At 42.8% G+C, this 14,864-nt stretch overlaps 1 protein-coding gene across 9 annotated transcripts in view; it reads left to right on the top strand.

The window, feature by feature from the left end:
* MAGI1 (membrane associated guanylate kinase, WW and PDZ domain containing 1) overlaps nucleotides 1-14,864 on the top strand; it is a 629,340-nt gene that overhangs the window by 493,491 nt on the left and 120,985 nt on the right. For all 9 annotated transcript variants that reach the window (XM_042979370.1, XM_042979366.1, XM_042979371.1 and 6 more), the window contains exon 3: nucleotides 6,863-6,982. In XM_042979370.1, the coding sequence (XP_042835304.1) occupies nucleotides 6,863-6,982 (120 nt within the window). The remainder of the gene's footprint in view (nucleotides 1-6,862; nucleotides 6,983-14,864) is intronic.

Here is a 14,864-nt window from a genome sequence, read left to right as displayed (position 1 = left end):
ATATTGAGTAAATCTTACTGCCTGTCCTGTAATCTGGCAAAAATTGTGTGAGTGGTAGGTGACTGAATGAATTTGTAGGAACAGTACATTCAACTGTGCTTCATCTCCATTAACGAAAAGAAATGAACAGCATGAGGCTGTCCTAGATAGCCAACGAATTTCAAGCAATGCGAGTAATTGCTTTATTGTACGAAATGATCTTGCCTTAACGTCGAAGGTAGTTGAAGGGACTATAATTTTTTGAACTCTCATTGTTGGATTTTGATAAGCAGGACCCAGATTAATTTAACAGCAGGTGAAATCACTGACTATTAACAATTCAGTCTTAGTAGGGTAATGATTCTTCTATTAGCATTCTGGCCTTGAGACCTTTTGGACAGGTACTGAGTGACAGCTCACCTGAAACCCTGATGATGCTGGGAATATGAGGCAGGAGGAAACAGCATGGTGCGTGCCATCCCTAAGATTTCGTTTGCTTCCTCGATTGGATGTTTCACGAGAATGTTCAGATTCAAAGGAGAGATCTAATGAGCGCTGGATCCATCTTCCTTTCTATAGGCACGGTTTGTGGAGTTTGATAAGGAAGGTCACTTTGTGATTTCCTCAGGAAGGGTCACTCAAGCCAAGTATACCAAAAGTTTATGAACCATAAAATGTGCGTAAGAAGCAAGCAGCCACTCAGGCTTTAAAAGGTGGACTTTTGGAGGCATTGCTAATTCATACTGAGACATTCAGCAGGGCGTAGCTCAAATTCACTTGTTCAGTTATGATCAGGTGGTGGGAAAGTTTGATGGCATTGACTACCCAGTGAAATTTTGTAAGCATTTTAACACTTAAAAAAGGCTCTCTTTAAGTGACTAATGGATTGAGGTTTAAAAAATAAAATCAGGCAGGGGCACCTGGGTGGCTTGGTCGGTTAAGCGGCCGACTTCGGCTCAGGTCACGATCTCGCGGTCCGTGAGTTCGAGCCCCGCGTCGGGCTCTGTGCTGACAGCTCAGAGCCTGGAGCCTGTTTCAGATTCTGTGTCTCCCTCTCTGCCTGACCCTCCCCAGTTCATGCTCTGTCTCTCTCTGTCTCAAAAATAAATAAACCTTAAGAGAAAAAAAATTTTTTTTAATTAAAATTTTTTTAAATAAAAAATAAAATCAGGCAGAAAATGAACAGCACCATCTTCTCAACTTTATATGTAGTGTATTTTTATTCATTAACTAAAGGTAAGTGTTGTTGACATGGATGCCGGCTTTCTGTGCCACGGGAAACCTTGGAACATAACTGTTTGTTTGATTCACTTGGAGCCTGTATTCTGTTGCACAGTTTTGCAAGGACTAAGTGACTATGGAAGATAGTTGAGTAGGGTACCCAAGAATCAAGTTGTTCAAGATTCCTGAAATAATCATTCAATTTATAAAACGCCGGAACAGCTACATACCCATTCGTACAATTCAGAGTATGAGAGGTATTTAAAGGAATAATCATGTTGTCTCTGTTCGTTTCTGAACCCACATTCCTGAGGTTACCTCGGCTAAGGATTTAGGATTATTCTGCCCACTTAATGATTTCTTAACTCAAAAAACATGCAGCATCCATAGGGCTTCACTAAAAGGCGGTGATAGTTTACATAGTATTCTGTAACTTGTTTGTGTCACTCAGCTGAACATCATAGACATTCCTTCCTTCTGGTGACTGTGCGTAGATCTCACTGTTGTTTACATAGTGAAAACATTTTCCTGAGGGTGAATCTACCATATTCCATGCAATCATTCCCATATTTATGGGCACTCGGGTTTTCATTTTGGAGGACTGCTTTTGCTTCGGTCTTTTTGTTTTGTTTTTGCTACAAACCCTGCTGCCACAAGTATCTAAAGAGATTTGTTTTCCTAAGAGACCATACCTCTTCCTGGCTTCCTTGTTACATGACCTTGGGCAGTTAACTTTCCTTTCTGTCTCAGCTTCCTCATCAATAAAATGAGTATAATAACACTCTTTCCTTTTACCTTTCTTGTAACAAATCCAGGAGTATTGACGGAGTGCTTAACATTGCCTGTGACCTTAAGTAAGCATCCAGTTAATGGATGCTATCCTTTCCTACTGTACGGTTTGATCTTCTCTCTCACTCCTGTTTTGTTTGTTTCTTTGCAGGCAAGGAGGTGAACACTGTGCTTATTTGCTTAAATCTAATAACTGTAAGATACTGGCCCGATTTCTGGCTAGACAAGCAGAAGGCAGTGTTGTAGGACGTGGAAAACCCCACTTTGTCAGCCTGGTGATTATTATTTTTTTTTTTAATACGCTGTCCCTGAGGAACATGATAGAATTTGTTTTACTTCTCATCTGCCAGGAAGTAACCCTTCTGGCTTTGTTAGAAGTGTGGTTTGTAATAATTGTACCCACCCCAGATGGCTCCTGAAAACCCTTTGAAATGCCATCTGCCAGGCGTGTGTCCAGCCGGCAGCCTGTCATTCTGCTAGAAGAAAAGAGGAGGCGGGGTCCCCTCCCCTGCCCTTTTCTCCCTAGCGTCACTGAATGGAGCCTGGTCATGTTGGCCCAGACCCAGGGCGGGTTACTCGGAGGATAACTGGGAGTAAACCTCCTGCTAGCCTGCCGAGTAGAAAGGTTTTGTCTGGGTAATAAACCCTGAAGGTTCCGTGGGTGGAGACTAACCCGCCCCCCACCTCCTTCCCCTGCAGCTCAAAGGCCACCAAACATATTTATTTACATGGGAGACGAGTATCTACTGGTTTCATTATTCCTCTAAAATGTAGCATTTTTGAAGTTCTTCTGTAATTTTGAATCCTTTCAGGAAATTAAGACCCAGGGGTGACTGTTGCTTTGAAAGGAAATCTGGCAAACTGGTCAATGGCAAAGAGAAGGCAGCTACTGAAGGAGAGGGGAAAACCCATCGTTGTCTGGTTTTGGAAGACCGCAAAAACCCAACAGATCTTTCATTTAGTTTTATTTATCCTCATCTTTTTTTTGGGGGGGGTGGGGTTGGGGGATAGATTAGGTTAATGGATTTATGGTACGGTGCCTGAGTAGAAAGTTGCCATACAGAACACATTTAGGACAGACCCCTTCATGGCAAGTTTCAGAGAGTTTCTGTTCTTGCCCCACACTGGGATTTCCCAATATGGTGGAGACTGTGTCTTCTGAGCAGCCGGATAAACAGCTTTTGTCACCTGGCTCCAAGACAACATTTGCTTCTTCCTGCCTTGCTGACCGCTACGTCTTAGTTTTCTTTGAGGGTCTTTCTCAGTTTCTAAAAATTCCAAGGTTTTAGTGTTCAACCCAAACCTCTTGCCTTCCTTTTCTACACACGCCACACACTCTCCCTGGATGATCTCTGTCTCTTACCTTCAAATGCCAGTGGTTTGCTGATCACTCCCGATTTTGTGTCCCCGTCCCCACTCTGATCTCCAGACTTACCTGGTCAGCTGTCCACAGCCCTCCGCATCTACGTGTGTAATCAGCATCTCAAACTTGACCTGCCCACGAGTGAACTCTTAATGTTTTTTCCCCTAGGAACCACTGCCTCCCCTGTCTTCTTAATCTCTGTAAAGGGCACCAGGCCATTTGCCTATTTTGCCCAGGTCAAAGAATGGGATGTCAGTCTTTATCCTTCTCTTGTTCTTACACACTCCCTCCACTCCATCAACAAGTTCTGTCTTCGAAATACAGATCTAGTGTGGCTTGGTGAGTTTAACCTGTCTATCCTATGGACTGTATCACAGCTATTTGTAATATTCACCACGGATGATAGAAATCTGATTGCTTTGCACTACTCCCCACCCTGCGATTCTTGTCCATGCCCTGATTTTCTCTCACGTGGACCCTGTAATAGCCCCCTCACTGGTTTCATTGCTTCTGTTCTTGCCCACCTCCTCCTACTCCTCTGCCCAAAGCCTTTTCTCTGTCAAGCTTCATGATCTTCTTAAAATGAATCAGAGCACCACCCTGCTGAAAACCTTCCAGTGGCTTCCCATCTTCCTTAGGATAAAATATGAAGTGTCTGCTGTGGCTTCCCTAAGGTGTCCCCTTGCTTTTATTTCTAACCTCCTTTCCATTATTCTGTCACAATTACTCTGCCCTTCCCCCAACATACAGAGCCTATTCCTGCATCCAAGTTCTTGGCCTCCCCACCACTCCCCTACTTTCCCATCACTTTGTCATGGCTCTCATTTTAGGTGGCCGCTCCTTAGCCTGCTTTTTCCTAATCCCCACCTAAAATAACTTCCCCGCCCCCTACCCTGCTTCCTTCTTCAAGATACTTTAAAAATTTTTTTTCTTAATGTTTATTCTTTTTGGGGAGAGAGAGAGAGAGATAGCATGAGCGAGGGATGGGGAGAGAGAGAGGGAGACACAGAATCTGAAGCAGGCTCCAGGCTCTGAGCTGTCAGCACAGAGCCCTGAGGCGGGGCCTGAACTCATGAACCACAAGATCATGACCTGAGCCGAAGTCAGCCGCTTAACCATCTGAACCACCCAGGCACTCCTCTTCCAAGATACTTGTAAATCCTTTATCAAAAAAAATAATAATAATAAAATAAAAAAAAAATTAAAAAAAATCCTTTACCTTACATTGCTCTGAGACACGTTCATCTATGTTTCCTATGGACGAATTGTTTCCACCTGTAATTATATGCTATATTCACATATGCATTTTTTCTTCTTTCATAGTAAAATGTAAATTCCATTAGGTCAGGGGCTTTGTCTTATTCACCAGCGTTTCCTCAGTGCCTGAACTGGTGCTTGCTTTAATTGGGACCTCTGTAAATATTTGAACTATAGCATTCTGTCAACTCATTTCATTCTGACAATGCTATAAACTATAATATGTGCTGACAGTTATTGAGCTAAGCCTTCTGAAAGGTTTACTTCATTCAGTGCACACAACAAACCTATAGCATAGGTACCACTGTTATCCCTAGTTCACAGATGAGGAAACTAAGTAATAACATAAGCTAAGGAACATGCCCAGGACCACAGGTTGTTGGAAGGAGTGGCAAGCCTTGAACTTATCATTCCCACCGCAGACACCAACTCATCAACAGTATATGGTATTCTTTATGGTTCTGGAGTACCTGCTCTGTGCCTGATATTGGAGATTGCAATTTAAAGCTTGTAGTCTACCTAAAGGGACTTGTATCATCTGCCAGGGGAGCCAGAAATGGGAAATTAGGAGATGGTACAAGTGTAGACTTCTGGGGGCGCCTGGATGGCTCAGTCGGTTAAGCGTCCGACTTCGGCTCAGGTCATGATCTCAAAGTCTAGAGTTCGAGTCCCACGTCAGGCTGTGTGCTGACAGATTAGAGCCTGGAGTCTGCTTCATATTCTGTATCTCCCTCTCTCTCTGCCGCCCCCCGCCCCCCCACTCACACTCTGTCTCTCTCTCTCCTTCAAAAAATAAGTAAACAGTAAAAAAAGATCAAGAGTAGACTTCTGGACACAAGAAGGCTTCTTTACCAGAAAGCTTTAGTATGTGGGACCTGATAAGCAAACGTGTGCAATACAACCATACTGTGGACACTGTGCAACTCTTTAAAACATTCAGATTTCAGATATTGGAAAAATCAGGCTCATTTAAAATGTACTTACCCCGAGTTAAATACGCAGCAAGTGTTGAGGTGTGTGGGGGTTTTTTGTTTTGTTTTTTGTTTCGTTTTTGACTTGCAAGGATTCTGGATAGCCACCGTAGGTGTATGGACATGATCATTCACCTAGGCAAGTGATCATAGAACATTAGAGCCACAAGGTACAAACAGTTGGTTATTGTTTTAAAGTTTCCAGGATTAGGGGGAAATCCTTGCATACTAAGTTCCTAGGAATCAAGAAGAATCCCTGCTCATTATGTAGGAAACATTGACCTTAAAGCATCACAGCTAATGGTGCCTTGCAAAATAAGTTATGTAGATGCTTCACCTAACTTGAATGTAAGAGCAGAAATCATGTGTTTCGCTCTCTTTTGGTCATTCCTAATATTTAACATTAGTTCCTAGTACACACTGTGTAATGGCTTCTTGGTTGGTTTTCTTCTTTGGTTTGTATGTAGACCACATTCCTTCCTCATTCCTTCCACACTTTTTGTTGAGATTAGGCTAAAATGATAGGTCTGGAGCCTAGCACCTGAGCTGGGTGACTTAAATACTCCAGAGGCTCTGTATGACTCATTAGAAGAATTGTTATGTTCATTAGTCACTGAGCGAATGACCATATTAATTCAAGAGGAGGATTTCCTAGTAAATTCAGTGTCCCTTCTTTCCAGTCAGAACTTAGGGGTGGCCTCTTTTCGTCAAACATATTAATTACACAGAGAGCAGCAGCATTTTAAACCCTGGGAGATCTCCATCCACCGATCTTGGGTAATTGCGTTTATCTAGTGATATGTTGATGCAGTGGGTGTCATTTTCTTCAAACGGCTTATTACATTGGAACTTGCTGGATGTACCTCGGAACACAAGAATTGTGAGGCCTGTGGTAAACACATAAACCCCTTAGGCTCTGAGCTTAAGGTGGATAACTTTTTAGTATTTACTGGAGTCCCAAAAGCTGCTGGTTGTGAATATTGTCCGTGTAAAATCCAGTCTGCCTTTTTCATTCAGTGCATTTTAAGAAATGGTAAAACTCACCCCAGGCTACCCAGCTGTGCTTGGTTTGCTCTTTCTCCCGCCTGAAGGTCGCCAGCACGAGAGGGTGGAAGTGGGGAAGCTGTGCTGTTAGAACGAAGGTGCCTTGACCAGGTCCCGGTCAGGGCAGAAAGGTGGACCGTCTCGGGTCCTCCAGCCTACGGAACAGGTTATGTTAATTACACCTAAATGGGGAGCTTCCTGTTTGCGTTGACTGATGGTGTCCCTTGCATTTATGCAGGCACAACCCGGTCTCCGAGAGAAGGAGAAGTGCCTGGCGTGGACTATAACTTTCTGACTGTGAAGGAGTTCTTGGACCTCGAGCAGAGTGGGACCCTTCTGGAAGTCGGCACCTATGAAGGTGAGCATGTCTACGCAACAGTGGTGAGGATGCCTCTGTCCTGGGCGCTTTGGAGGATCGGGGCCATTCAGGCATAAGTGTTTTGTGAATAGAGGAGTCTCATCAGCTACAGGAGATTGCAGCTCACCTTAATGTGATTGATGAAATAAGGTGTATGGAATAAGGCTTTGTGGAGCTCTTCAAAAATAGTTTTGGGGACTTTTCTTCTCCAAGAGTTTTCTCCTTTATTAATTTATTAATTTATTAATTTAAATGTGTGTATCTGTGTGCGTGCATGCACACGCCTTGTTTTTCAGTATAAGTATACATGGTATTAGAAGGGCGCCTGGGTGGCTCAGGTGGTTAAGCATCTGACTTTGGCTCAGGTCGTGATCTCACAGTTTGTGGGTTCAAGCCCCATTTCATGCTCTGTGCTGACAGCTCAGAGCCTGGAGCCTGCTTCGGATTCCGTGTCTCACTCTCTGCCCCTCCCCTGCTCACGCTCTGTCTCTCAAAAATAAGTAAAAATATTTTTAAAACATTTTTTTTAAAAAAGAAGAGGGCAAAGAGTCATGGTCAGTCACAAAATGTGACCTTATAGGTACTGTTTTAAACTTGAAAATGGAATGTCATGTTTTACCGCTAATTGATTTTTAATGCATTTTTTGAATAGATAATACATGTATATGGTTCATGAAACAAAATATTTCAAAGTATTAAATAAGTAATCTCTCTCCTAAACCTATCTTTATTTGCCTAATTTTACATTCTTCTTTCTCAATATTACATGCAATGCCATTAGTTTTTGATCACCCTTCTGAAACTTCTTTATGTAAATACAAGGATACATGTGCATGTGTGTATATAAACAAATGTGTTTTGTGCATGTGTTTTTATGTCTCCCCTATTTTACACAAAAGGTAGTGTGCAATACATGCTGTTTGGTACCTTGGTCTTTTATTTAATAGGATGTCTGATCAGTTTTTGCAATGCAGTAAGAAAGCATTCGTTATATATTTTAAATGGCTGTATAATCTCATTGTATCAGCATGGCCATGATTTATTTAACTAGTTCCCTATGGATAAATACTTTTAATGTTTCAAAACACTACCTGCATTAAATAACATGGATATAAATCATTTCACACAAGTGCAAATATGTCTATAGGATGAGATCCCACAAATGGTGTAGCAAGGTCAAAGCCAAATGTGGGGAAAAAATTCAATGTATGTTTTCTGGAAACATTATTGTAGCTTGATTGTTCTTTTGAGTGTAACTATTTGAGACTGAAGAGCATAATATGATACTATTAACTAGGTCAGATTATATTAACTTGGTCAAATTATTATGGTAGGTCTTAGTCATTTTAAAATTTGGATTTGTTAGGTGATCACAGGGGCATTTTCAAGAGTAGACTTAAAAACAAAGGGTACAAAGACTGTTATTTTATTAGGGATATTGTAGCTTTGATGTAATAACCCCTGTTCCAGTCAGTGGGTAACAATTAAGTACGGGTCACGGATCTTATATATGCTGATTATGGTTTGATATTCTTTGGAGGGGGGAAGGGCAGAGCATTATCTCTGTACCTACTGCCCATTTCCAAATTGTGAATATACATTAGTCTGTGTTTAGATGTTAATCAATTCCTGATTGTGAATTCAGAAATATTTCCCTTGAGTATTGGTAATTATCAATTGTCTTAGTTTCCTGGAAGTGTTGGGATATGATTGGTGGTTAGGAGACTGGAAGGGAATCTGAGAAAGGGTGATTCACTAAGGCCTAGGAGTGAGGTGAGGGAAGAGGGGGGCGGTACTAAGTGGATGTACCAGGAGCCTCTTCAAGGTTGTCTTGCAAATGTGAATGTAGTTGAAAATTCCAGTGGCCCAGACCAGAACAAGTGTGAATCCCCTTTCATTAGCGGAAAGTGAATTGTCCTTATTTGAAATCGGTTATTATGCCCGTCTGGGGAGCTTGAATCCCCTCATCTAAAAAATACCCATTTGCATTTTTGGAAAGGTTAAGGGTGGGAATCATGCAATCCCAAAGAGTATGTGTTGGGTTGAAAAAGAAAAGCATGTGGCATAGACAACCACCTGTCTGGGAAACAAGGAAGCTAACCTTTTTTTATTGAGTTGTTTATATTACAGGTGATATACAGGTGGAGTCCATTGGTTTTCTCATTTCATTTTTATCACTTTGACAGAGTAGCTGTTATCACCGAATATTTAGATGGGAATGCTAAGACCAAGTAGCAGTTAGGAACATTTTCAAGGTTCAGAGCTGATGTTAGAATACTGGAGCCCGGAACCAAACCCAGCTCAGTTTGACTTTCAGATCTCACACTCTCTTTCCTGAAAACCCTAAGAAAAGAATAGCCTGGCTATAACTAAAAAATCGTAGAAATAACTCATCCATACCTTAACCTAACTTCATGCTGGGTAGCAATAGGGAAGCATTTTTCAGAGAGCGTCTGATCATCTCATATAAAACCATCTTTCTGTGAATGTTGGTTGCTCTGTTGTTTTGGAGTTGAAATTTCTTACGCCCAGCATTAATCCATTCCATTTTTCAGCCTTTTGACTGTTCGGTGTGTGTCAGCCTTTGACCTTTTAGCTGTATAATTTTCCTACCATATGAGACAGCTCATACTTTTTTGGAACCAACTGAAGTGTATTATGTTGACTCTTATAAGCTAGAAGCAAAGTGGAATTTTTATTAAATGCCAAATACTGTCAAAGGCATAGAGCTGGCCGGATCTTTGGAGAACTTCCTCTGTCTTTACCTCCCTTGGACCAGCCCGATAGCAGCTGTCTGTTGGTCGCTAACTAGCGCTCGGGCTGGGCTGCAGCCCCGCCTGAGATTGAATCTCAGCCCCTCTGCTGTGGAGCTGTGTGCCCTCCGGCAAGTTGCTTAATGCTCCGTGTCTCCATTTTCCCTTCGGTAAAATGAGGATAATAATAGTGCTTCCTCATAGGTAGGATTAAATGAGACAATAATTGGAAAGGGCTGAGCACAGTGTCTGACACATGTAAGCTCTCAATCAGCGTTAGCTCTTATATTTACACACACGACTGGTCCGAAATTGCCACCCTGGTGGATTCCCTCCCCCTTCTGCTAGTCAGTAAACCAGCGCATTTGCCAGTAAAACATCTTTATTTACTTCCCAGGTATTCACCGTCTTTTTGTCTTCTCAGATTGTTTTCCTCTTGGCGTGTCCTGGTTCCAGAGAGAAAAGTCTAGTATAACAACACAAAATACTCCTTTTTTAAGAAAGCTTATTTGTTTTTTTAAGTGATCTCTACACCCAACATGGGGCTCAGACTCAGGACCCTGAGACAAAGAGTTGCATGCTCCTACAACTGACCCAGCCAGGTGCCCCCATAGAACACTCTTCAGGGCAACACACTTTGATCATTTTAAGTAAAAGTAATACATGTACATGATGGAATACTTAATATAGTGAAGAACATAAACATACTCCAGTCCAAGTTGCTTCTCTTCTTCCCCATGGAGATCCACTGTTAAAGAATTTAGTGTAGAGATTTAGAAAAGGTAGACACAAAGAGCTTGTAGGTAGTACCCTTGTTTATTTCTCTCTTCTTGCCCTTCCCAGTCCACAGTTCTTGGGAATCTTTCTACATTGCCCGATAGACTTCTGCCTCCTTCTTTTAAAATGCTACACAGTATCCCAGTGTATGCTGACCAGTCCCCTGCAGGTGGACATTTAGGATGTTACCCCCACTCCCCATTATGGTTTGGAAGCATGGTTGCCATGAGCTCTCCTGAACAAGTATCTCAATACACTGTTCTGAGCGTAACTCTACAGTAAGTTTCTGGCCACGCAATTTTGAAGCAAGTCCTTCTAGGCATGCACAGTGCACTTCACCAAGTATTTATTGAGCATTTGCTTTGCATCAGATGTTGTTCCATGGCATCAAGTGTGATATGCAGGATGGAAAACCACAGCAGCTGTGCCTTGGAAGATGCTTATGCTTTTTAGTGATTTGTTTTTGCCAGTACTTGTCCAGCAGGTACTGTGTGCTGAGTACTCGTAAGTGGGTTATATGCCACCAACTCACTTCATTACCCACCAATCATAAGAGGTAGGCACCCATTTTCATTCCCCATTTTCCAGAAGAGGAGTATGAGACCCAGAGAGGCCAGTTATCTTTTCTAAGTTCACATGGTCAGCCAGGAATAGAGCTGGGATCCAAACCCAGGCGGCCTGGCTCCAGGGTCCATACTCTGCCCCTTAGTCTTAAGAGGCAAATTAAACAATTTCGAGAGAAGTGGTGCATGTTCTGAGAAGGGAACTCTAGGCTTCTCCAGAAACATACAGCAGGGGCACTGCATCTAATTTCATATCAGAGTAGACCCCCTTGAGGAAGTGGCAGTTGGCCAGGGGACCTCATGGGTTCAAGTGAGAGACTCGGGGACGTTGTTTCAGTTTGGGAATTAGCCCCGGCTTCAAGGCCTGAATCCAGAGAGAGCAAGTAGGACGAACCGAGAGAATGTCAGAAAGTTGGTCCTGGAGAAGGAGGGGCAAGGAACCATCTCCTGCTTCCTTTAGAACCAATGCAATCCAACAAATATTCCTTCAGTGATGGAAATGTTCAGTATTCTCAGCTGTCCAACATGGCCGCCACTAACTGCATGTGGTTATTGTGACTGAAAAACTGAATTTTAAATTGAGTTTAGTTTCAAGTAAGTGGTCACGTGTATCTGGTGTCTGCCATGCTGTGTAGTACAGCTCTAGAACGAAAGCTTCTTCAGGGAAGGACGAGGACCTATTCCAGAAGACCCTTCCCTTCTCATTCAGCTGATTTCATTTTATTTATTTTTTGTTGTTGTTATATCTGTTTTGTAACATTTATTCACTTTTGAGAGACCAAGATTGAGCAGGGGAGGGGCAGAGAGAGAGGGAGATACAGAATCCGAAGCAGGCTCCAGGTTCTGAGCTCTCAGCCCAGAGCTCGACGTGGGGCTTGAATTCACAAACTATGAGATCTTGACTTGAGCCCAAGTCAGATGCTCACCTACTGAGCCACCCAGGCGCCCCTCATTCAGCTGACTTCAGAGAGCTAAGCACGTGTTTCAAAGTTAAGCTCCCTTTAAAAAAGGATAATTTTGAATCCTCCCAAAGAGGATGTTACTACAGAGCAGTGGTGATCTTCTTTTGTGGATATATTCAGTGGCGTGTGAAATGGCAGACAAGTAGAGTGAAGCACTAAGACCTCAGGGCCTGGTAACTGTCAGCACAGTCCTTGATGTCCAGTATTTCTTTGGGACTTGGAGTTGCAGGGTTGTAGGATTTTAAAGCTGGAAATGCAGTAGAGTCATTTCTTCAGAAGATAGAACTGAGATCTAGAGAGAGACCGGTCTAAGACACTACAGGGCGTTGGGACAAAGCCTGGACAAAGCCTATCCCCCAAGTCATGTCACAGGCAGGACTGGGATGCCAGTATTTCCTATGTCGGCTCCCTGGAAATAGATCCCTCTTTTGTAGACTGTACTGCTAGTTTGTTTATTCAGTTGTTTACTCGTTAAAAATAAAATGCTGAACAAAACCAGATATGATCATTGTCCTCATAGGTCTCAGAGTGCACAAGGCACATTATTTATATAATCAAGGGAAGAAATCTACGGTTGTGAGTGTTCTAGGGTCAATAAAGAAGGCTATAGGTTGGGGAGATTTGATCTCTATGGAGTTGGGAAAAGTTGCGCCCGTAGAAGTAATAATTGAAGTAAGTTCTAAGGGTTGAGCTGGAGTTAGGTTGCTAGACTTAACCAATGAAAATATAGAACATCCAGTCTTGCATTTCATCTGGCAACCCTAGTTGGAGTTAGGTTTGGACTGTGTTGGTGTCGGTAGTGGTGGTAATGATGAGTTGACTGAATCTTGAGTTTTATGTGATTAAAAAGCTGGCCTTGGTAGTGCATCAGTTATCATAAGAAGGAGGCAGAAGGTGCAGGTGACAATAGTCCTCCTGGCATGACCCCTGGTTGCTGCCTTGTATGACTGGATAGATGCTGGTACGTCTGCCGAGATAAGAAACTTTGGAAAAGGCCAGGTTTGGTGATGGGGCTAGGGGCCGCATGATGAAACTTTCCATGTCCCACCAGCTCTGATGCTGAGAATAGTGTTTACACCAACAGAGTGGAGGCCTCTCCTGCCTCTATAAGGAACCTAACCATTGTCCCTCACAAAGCACAGAAGTTCTTAGTGGAGCTCATGAATTGATCTCTGCTTTGCAATTTGAGCCAACTCCTTATTCTGTCATGAGATAGATGCGACATCAAGACAAAGAACACAGGAATAAATGTGTCTCTCCTCTCTGGCTCATCTTCCTAATTGTAGCACCGAAGTAATGTATGTGATATGGTGCTGGAAATAAATCAGCTGTACCATCTCCCTTTGCCTGGCTTTTCTTTCTTGTTTTTTTTTCTTGTTGACATTTTCACTCAGCAAGACAGGTTGCTGCCTCGGCGAGCCCTTGGGACTTCTCTAGGAGAGAGTTTACAAGGGATGAACTATTCAGTGGGGTGGTTCCAAACATGCCTGTTTTACAAATGCCTCTGGGTAGAAGAGGCTGATTATACACTTTGAGCCTTGCAAAGGTTCTCCCTCAGCATGGAGGTGCAGTGCCAGAGTGACATTTCAAATTGGAGTTGTGGGTTGCATATTTCTGCATGTTAATTAGGAAGAGGGATGTCAGCATTCAGTCATGTGATTGTTTTGCTTCCTAGAAGGTCTACAAAAAAGCAGCTGCCAAGGGTTTACTTTTTGGGGACACAGAGATAAAGCAGGGGTGAACAGAGTTCTTGTTTGTCATTGAGGAGAACGAGACCGTCTGGAGTCCTGTTCTTTGGCAGGCCTTGGAAGCCGTCTGTTAGGATAAGCTCTGTTGGCAGACTCCAGCGTGGAATGTTCTCTGTTGATAATGAAAGTAACCAAAGGGAATCTGTGCTGCAATTGGCTGCTCCTCTGCATGTGGAGATGAAGAGGCTCGTGCCAGGGTGGTTTTGCTGAATTCCCTGCTTAGAGATCCCCAGAGATTCCCGGAGTTGGGAGCATAGACGCTGGGGACAGACAAATGTGTGTGTAAATGCCACTCATCAGTTACACACTGTGTCAATCTCATCTTCAACTGAAAATGGGAATATTGATGGCATTTTTTTCCCCATAGGATTATTAATAAAGATGAGAGTAAGTAAATGTATGGGTGGTGACAAGATAGGTGCACAATAAAGGTAAATTTTGGTTAGTGTTCTTTAAATATACGTTTTGGTAACAGTCTACCCTCTTCTACACTTTAGGGCTTCTATCAGCTCACAACATTGGGTGCAATTTAAGACTGCTAGGGTTCATTGCATGCTAACATTGTTCCAGGCACAATGGTGAGTACTTGGTACACGTTACCTAATTTGATCTTCACAAAAAAACCTGTTAGAACTGTTGTTATCTTTCTACCATGAGAACTGAGGCTGGAAAGAGAGAGGTCCCTTACGTTGCTCAGGGTCACAAAGCTATTAGATTACCCTCTCTGGTCTTAACAGTCAAAGCCAAATGACAGTGGCAAGAACAAACATCTAATTATAAGACATTGGCTTATCGTTCGGTGCGTGCAAATCCTAGTTTTGTAGGGTGGAGCGGGTAGGAAAGGGAAGAGTAAAAAGAAAGTGATGGGCGTTTTATGAATGATACCATCCCGTGCTGAGCAAGCAAGTGGAAGGTGCAGCGGTGGGGATCTGAGGTCACTGAGGTGTATCTGATGGGCCAGGAAGAGACTGCCGTGAGTCATGCTATTAAAAACCAGATCCACAACAGAGGGATGGAGGCCCGTCCCAGGCTGGAATTCAAGTGTGCTGTCTCTACTTGTTGATTTACTCATTCTCAAA

The sequence above is a fragment of the Panthera tigris genome, chromosome A2 (assembly GCF_018350195.1).
Source record: "Panthera tigris isolate Pti1 chromosome A2, P.tigris_Pti1_mat1.1, whole genome shotgun sequence".
NCBI classification, from domain to species: domain Eukaryota; kingdom Metazoa; phylum Chordata; class Mammalia; order Carnivora; family Felidae; genus Panthera; species Panthera tigris.
Note: the sequence above shows the minus strand (reverse complement) of the source record. Positions and strands in the feature narration are given on the sequence as shown.